Raw genomic sequence first — 7761 nt, 5'->3', positions numbered from 1 at the left:
TATATATATATATATATATACAACAGGACACAGAGCAGCAGCAGCAAGAGCAGCAGCAGGAGATACAGATACAAATACACCACCACCACCACCGCCAGGACCACGATCAGCAGCAGCAGCAGCAGCAGCAGCAGCAGCAGCAGCAGCAGCAGCAGCAGGACTAACTGTATCATTCTTTGGCAAGGTTTTTGATTATAACGAAGAAATGTATTTCTATCACTAAGGGAATATAAACATTGTTGTACTTCTTCTGCTGTTAATTGATCAGCAGCAGCAGCAGCAGCAGCAGCAGCAGAAGAAGAAGAGGAGGAAGAAGAAGAGTCAACGTCACCGTCACAACCCTTCGCAAATATATTCAACCCTGCAGCAGCAGCAGCAGCAGCAGCAGCAAAAGCAACAGCAACAGCAAATACGGGATGCAGCAATAGTTGCAACAGCAGCAGCAGCAGCAAACGCGGGAACCCTAGCAGCAATTTCAGCAGCAGCAGCAGCAGCAATTTCAACAGCAGCAGCAGCAGCAATTTCAGCAGCAGCAGGAGCAGCAATTTCAGCAGCAATTCCAGCGACAGCAGCAGCGAAATCGGAGACCAGCCTGTTACACCCCTAAACCCTAAACCCTAAACCCTAAACCCTAAACCCTAAACCCTTACTGAGTCCAAATAGAGCTTTCTGTTTGACGGGTTGATTAGATGCATATTTACGCGTAAGGGTTTTTATTGCTGCTTCTTTTTCTTTTATTTCTTTATCTATTTGTGCTCTTGTTTTATTCTGGGGCATTATCTCTGACAAAACCCCAAACCCTAAACCCTAAACCCTAAACCCTCAAAAATACCCTAAACCCTTTAAATATATACAAACACTCCTAATACAATCACATGCTAAATATACACTACATGGACCTTTTCTATATATTAAGGGTTTAGGGTTTAGGGATTAAGGGTTTATTTATGATTCAAGGGTTTTAGGGTTTAAGAGTTTATTTAGGGTTTAGGGTTTAGGGTTTAGGGTTTACCTCTAGTAGCAATATGAACAAGAGGATCCTTAAGGAGGGCCAATCCATTTTTCTTTGAGGCCAAGAGTGAATAAACAGTATTTACTGCAAAAGAGCAAACCCTAAACCCTAATAAACCCAAACCCTAAACCCTAATAAACCCTAATAAACCGTAATAAACCGTAATAAACCCTATATGTATATGAATAAGGGTTATGAATAAGAACTCGGGAATTCATGACTAGGATTAAGGGTTTAATAAGAAAAGAATAAGAATTAGTGTTTATAAATAAGAATTAAGAAAATTAGGGTTTAGGGTTTAGGGTTTAAATTACATACCTGGCATAACTAAATCAAATTGTAATAATTGTTGTATTTCTGGTTTATTACTATCCATAAGAAAATAAATTAATTTACCATAAGAGGATCTCATCCTCTCAGGGTTTAGGGTTTTATATCTTCTTCCTACCTCAAATATATTCTTATAAAATATACTTTGTTCCTTAAATGTTAATTCTTGTAATAAACGTTCGCCAGCCTCTGTATGCATGCATGCATGCATGCAGCAGCAGCAGCAGCAGCAACAGCAGCAGCAGCAATAGCAGCAGCAGCAACAGGAAGAGGAAGAGGAACAAGAGGACATTCATTCAGTCATTATAATCATCAACAATATTTTTATAGCATAAACATTACAAATCAATAACATCCATCAGCAGCAACAGCAGCAGCAGCAACAGCAGCAGCAGCAGCAGCAGCAGCAACAGCAGCAGCAGCAGCAGCAGGTAACTAACAAAAATAATCAGCAATAAGTAGACCAACAAGAAGAGCACAAAGATGATAAATAAACAACACTACCATCACCACCACACCCATCAGCAGCACCGCAATCAGCAGCAGCAGCAGCAGCAGCAGCAGCAGCAGCAGGAGCAGCAGGAGCAGCAGCAAACTAACCAAAATCATCAGCAATAAGTAGACCAACAAGAAGAGCACAAAGATGACAAATAAAAAACACTACCATCACCACCACACCCAGCAAAAGGAACAGCAGCAGCAGCAGCAACAGCAGCAGCAGCAGCAGCAGGTGCAGCAGCAACTAACCAAAATCATCAGCAATAAGTAGACCAACAAGAAGAGCACAAAGATGACGAATTTCTTTGACGATTTTTTTTGTTTTATTTGTACAAATTATATCTACTTTATCGCTATATTCAGATACCTCTAATGCTCCTTCTAATAAACGTAAACAACGACGTTCTGTATATATACAAACAATAAACCCTAAACCCTTGTAAACCCTTGTAAACCCTTCATTAGGGTTTACGAGAAAGATACCCAAAAAACGACCTCCTAACTCCTTATACTTCTTTTTTTATGAATATTTAGGGAATAACATGTGCAAACCCTAAACCCTCGTAAACCCTCGTAAACCCTCGTAAACCCTAAACCCTTAAATATAAACAATAAAAAGGGAGAGAGAAAAAGAAGGATAAAAATGACAAGATTAATGCAACAAGATGAGGGTTTAGGGTTTACATAATAATATACTAGGGTAATAATATATTCAATATATCCTAGGGTTTCTAGGGTTTACATATATTAGGGTTTAGGGTTTAGGGTTTAGGGTTTAGAGGTACCTTCATAGGTAAGTCTCAGGGGAACAAACTTAGCAATGTTAATAAGTTGCTCAGGAGTTGGCTCATCATCATCTCCTGCTGCTGCTGCTGCTGCTGCAGCAGCTGCAGCTGCTGCTGCTGCTGCTGCAGCAGCATCTGAATCCTCAGCCTCTGCTGCTGCTTGCTCAGCTGCAACCTGCAGCAGCAAACAGCAGCAGCAGCAACAACAAAAAAAAGGGTTTAGGGTTTACGTCTTAATAACGCCAATTAACCAATTATACCCACAAACCCTAAACCCTAAACCCTAAACCCTGGTAATACTAAACCCTCAAGTTGCTTGTAAACCCTAATAAACCCTAATAAACCCCTCTAAACCCTTCTAAACCCTAAACCCTAAACCCTAAACCCTAATTACCTGTTCAACTCTTGCTGCAACCTCTGGTGCAACATCAGCAAGAACATCATCAAGGGTTTTCCCTTCTACTAAACCATTTACAACTATACACAGACACACAATGCATATTTGCTGCTGCTGCTGCTGCTGCTGCTGCTGCTGCTGCTGCTGGTGATGCTGGTATTGTTGTTGCTGGTGTTGCTGCTGCTGATATTGTTGCTGCTAGTTCTGATGCTGCTTGTGCTGCTGCTGCTGCTGCTGCTGCTGCTGCTGCTGCTGTAAATCTACGGTGCATAGACACCGCAGATATATGCTCACAAAGACAAATAAGAATGTGAGTTCAGCAGCAGCAGCAGCAGCAGCAGCAGCAACAGCAGCAAATACAGCAGCAGCAACAGCAAACTAAGCAGCAGCAGCAAATGCCCAAGAGTACATCTATGACAGCAACCGGCCAACAGCAGCAAACTTCCATCATCCGTAATCACCCAACCTGCTGCTGCTGCTGCTGCTGCTGCTGCTGCAGGATCAGCAGCAGCAAATGCCGCCACAACCGCATAACCATCAACAACAGCGGCAACGCCAGCAGCAGCAACAGCAGCAGCAGCAGCAGCAGCAACAGCAGCAGCAGACTAACCTGCTAGTATTTCTCTTTGTGAGAGATTGCTGATCATAGCAATGTGTTTTTCTTTTAGGTTGCTGACAGCAGCAGCAGCAGATACACCTGAATTATCTGCTGCTGCTGCTGCAGCAGCAGCAGCAGCAGAATCATCTACTATCTCTATTCTTTTTTGTAGTGCTGCTGTTGCTTCATCTATATCTCCTGTTAATACCATACCAAGTGTCCTGCTGCTGCTGTTGCTGTTGCGGTTGCTGCTGCTGCTGCTGTGGGATCTGCTGCTGCTGCTGCTGCTGCTGCTGTCATCCGGGCTTCGGCATGATATTGATGAAGCAGAGCCCAGAGACCCCTCCGAGCTGCTGTCGCTATCATCCATCATTGCTGCTGCTGCTGTTGCTGCTGTTGCTGCTGCTGCTGTTGCTGCTGCTGCTGCTGCTCTCGATGCAGCACTGCGGAGGGTGTAGCTGCTGCTGCTGCTCTTGAGTACCCTTAAACAGATAAAAGTAAATAATAAGTAGAGAAGAGGGAAGGAATAAGCAGCGGGAGGTTTGCCGCTGCTGCTGCAGCCGTGCTCCTGGTGCTGCTGCTGCTGCTGCTGCTGTTGCTGCTGCTGCTGCTGCAGCAGCTGCTGTTAGATATATACTGAGGCACTCTACGGTAAAAACTCGCAGATATGCATAAAAATAAACAAAAATACTTTAGGGGTGATGAGCTGTCTAGACACTGCAGGCAGCAGCAACATGTGCTGCTCTTGCTGCTGTTGCTGCTGTTGCTGCTGCTGTTGTTGCTGTTGTTGCTGCTGGGTTCATTAGCTGCTGCTTCGTCTGCTGCAGCAAATAAACTTGCTGGTATCCCTTTAAATAAATAAATAAATAAATTAATTAATTAATTAATTAATTTTTATTTTGTTTATTTATTTCTTCCTTCCTCCTCCTCGGGTGTACGGGCAGCTACCGTGGGGCGGTCGCAGCAGCTTTGGGTGCAGCAGCAGCAAAAGAAGAAAATAAATAATTTATTTCTTCTTTTTTATTTCTTTTCCTTTATTATTTATTATTATAAATAAAATAACTCTTTATTAGTGCTCCTTAACAGCCCCTTTCTTTTAATCCTAGTAACATACTAGCTGCTGCTGTTGTTGCTGCTGCTGCTGCTGCTGTTGCTGCAGTGTACGTACACCTCAAAGTGCTGCTGCACCTTAGTAATAAATAAGACAGTATAATTAAATAAATTTATTTTAGTGTTATTTTCGTTTTCCTTCTTTCTTTATTTCCTTACCTCCATCCCTTCTTCTCTATACATTTAGTAGCTGCTGTTTTTGCTGCTCCTGCTGCAGCAGCTGCAGCAGCAGCAGCAGCAACAGCAACACTGTTACAACAGTTAGTCATCTAGTCACTGCTCCTGCTGCTGCTGTTGCTGCTGCTGTTGCTGCAGCAGCTCCTACTCAATCCAACACTTGGGAGCAGCGAGGCAGCAGCACACAGCAACGGATCAGGAGCAGCAGCTACAGCAGCAGCGCTAGCAGCAGCTACAGCAGCAGCAACAGCAGTAACAACAGCAGCAGCAACAGCAGTAACAACAGCAGCAGCGAAGACAGTATCAGCAGAAGCAGCACAAGCAGCTCTAATCACGCGGAAGCCACTGCTGCAGCAGCACAAGGCGCAGCAGCAGCAACAACAGTAACAGCAGCAGATGTTCTGTCCACTGCTGCAGCAGCAAGAGAGGGGACTGCTGCTGCTATTAACAGCAGCAGCGCTTCTTAGCACCTCCCCAGCAGCAGCAGCAGCAGCAGCAACAGCAACAGCACCGGCAGCAGGTTGACTGCTGCTGCTGCATGCGTATTTGCTTTAGGGTTGAGGAGGGAGAAGCAGCAACATAAAAATGGGGTGTATAGGCAGCTCTGCTGCTGCAACACAACTACTAAACCCTAAACCCCAAACAAGGGTTTAGGGTTTACTGTTTTATTTTTTTTCGTCTTTTCTACATGCATTTTCAGGTGTATAGGCAGCTGTCTGCAGCAGCAGCAGCAGCAGGGAGTTGCATATACATTTGGCTGCCTTTTCTTATGATTAATCTTAATCTAATTTTTATTTTTTGTTATCGAGGGTTTAGGGTTTAGGGTTTAGGGTTTAGGGTTTAGATATAGTAGGAAGAAGGAAGCGCTGCTGCTGTTATCCCTTAATAAATACTTTTTATACTTTTTCTTCTTTTTTTTTTTATTAATATAAATAAATAATTTATTTATTTCTTTTTATTATTTTTATTTATATATAATATAATATAATTATTATTTTATTTATTTATTAAATAAAATAATAAATAAATAAACAATTAATTATAATTATATTAAACTATATTTACATAAACCCTAAACCCTAAACCCTAAAGACTAGCACCAGCAACAGCAGCAACAGCAGCAACAGCAGCAGCAGCAGCAGCAGCAGCAGCAGATACAGCCTCTTCCTGTCGTTAATTGTGTATTTGTTTGTATTTATTTAGGTAAAAAAAATAGAAAAAGGAGGAAAAAAGGAAAAAAAAGAGGAAAAAAAAAGGAATAAAAAGGAATAAAAAGAAAAAGGAATAAAAAGGAATAAAAAGGAATAAAAAGGAGGAAAATAAAAAAATATTATTAAGTAGGTTTTTTTTTTCATGTATGCATTCATGCATGCATGCATATGCATGCATGCATGCATGCAAAGCCCCATTAAAATAATAAATAATAAAAAGAAAAATAGAAAAAAAGGAAAATAAAAAAAAAGTAAAAGGCGCAAGAAAAAGAAGAAAAGTTTATTGTATCTGCCTATACACCACAAAGAAGGTCTATATATAATAATAAATATATATACATTATACATAACATATATATATTATATACTATATGTATATTATATTATATATGTATAAATAATATATATACAGAGAGGGGAAGGAAAAAGAAGAAGAAAATAAATTAAATAAAAAGAATTCCTTCTGTTTTTTTGTTGTCTTTTTCCCCCTATTATATTAATATTATTATTATTATTATTATTAAGGGGAATAAAGTAATTAAATAAAAAAAAGGAAGAAAAGAATAAAATGTGCTCTCTTTAGGCTAATAAAAAAGAATAAATATAAAATAATTAATATAAATAATAATAATAATGAAAAGAAGAGGAAGAAGGAAGAAATACATAAAAAAATAATAGTTGCATGTACACCTGGATATAGGAAAAGGGGTAAAAGGGTAAAAAATATGTATAAAATGTATTTTTTTATTTAATTGAATAAAATAAGAATAAAATAATAAAAAATAAATAAAATAAAAGAATAAATAAAATAAAATAAATAAATATAATGAATTAAATAAAGAAGGAAAAAAAAAGGGGGGTTTATTGCTCTGATTTAATGGGGCTTTTTATGCAAGGAGGCACTACTGTCTTATCCTTATATATATTTATGTATAGCAGAGGATAAAAAATACATAATAATTAATAATTTATGTTGAATAAATAGTATAAAATGTTTTAATTTCCTTTTTTTGTTGTTTTTTTCCTCTTTTTTTCTTCTTTTCCTTCTTATTCATGACTCTTCTTATATACGGTGCAGAATATTGAGCTGCCTATACACCGCAACACCACATGCTGCGGGTATAAAACAAAAAAGGGGAAAAAGGTATAAAATAGGTATAATTGGTTCCTTCTTTCGTTAAAAAAAGACATTTTTCTTTTTATAATTGTATTAATTATTTATTAATGCAAAAAAATACATATTTAATGATATATTCTTTGCAAAATATATATTCAGGTGTATAGGCAGCTCAATATAATCACCGCAGCAGCAAAGGAGCCCTCTCCTTGCCCGCCGCCGCCTTGTTTATGATGCTATAGGGGTATATTTTCTTGCAAATATACGTTTTTTTGATTCTTTTCTTCATTCTTCTTTGAATAAACCTTTTATTTAATCAATATATTCCTTTAGACATACATCCTTTTCCTTTTTTGTCCTTATTATCATGGCGCAGACGTCATTATCTCAGCGTGCAGAGGTATGTATAAATACAATGCCCCACGATACATAATACTCCTTATTCTGTCGTCTTATTTCTTTATTTTTTTTTATTTGTATAAATAAAATAATTAATTATTTAAGCATGTCCATTTTTTATTCTTTT

At 38.8% G+C, this 7761-nt stretch overlaps 1 protein-coding gene across 1 annotated transcript; it reads right to left on the bottom strand.

Moving 5' to 3' along the window:
* Positions 1–595: 595 nt before the first annotated feature.
* EMWEY_00048430 (hypothetical protein, conserved) lies at positions 596–3990 on the bottom strand (the record flags this gene model as incomplete). Its single annotated transcript, XM_013477268.1, has 7 exons — positions 596–603; positions 651–782; positions 1013–1096; positions 2090–2245; positions 2626–2800; positions 3020–3087; positions 3633–3990. The coding sequence occupies 7 exons, from the start codon at positions 3988–3990 to the stop codon at positions 596–598; spliced, it is 981 nt and encodes a 326-aa protein (XP_013332722.1).
* Between the last annotated feature and the right edge of the window lie 3771 nt (positions 3991–7761).

The sequence above is a fragment of the Eimeria maxima genome, genomic scaffold (assembly GCF_000499605.1).
Source record: "Eimeria maxima Weybridge genomic scaffold, Emw_scaff1089, whole genome shotgun sequence".
Lineage (NCBI taxonomy): Eukaryota > Apicomplexa > Conoidasida > Eucoccidiorida > Eimeriidae > Eimeria > Eimeria maxima.
This window is presented reverse-complemented; position numbering and strand designations above follow the sequence as displayed.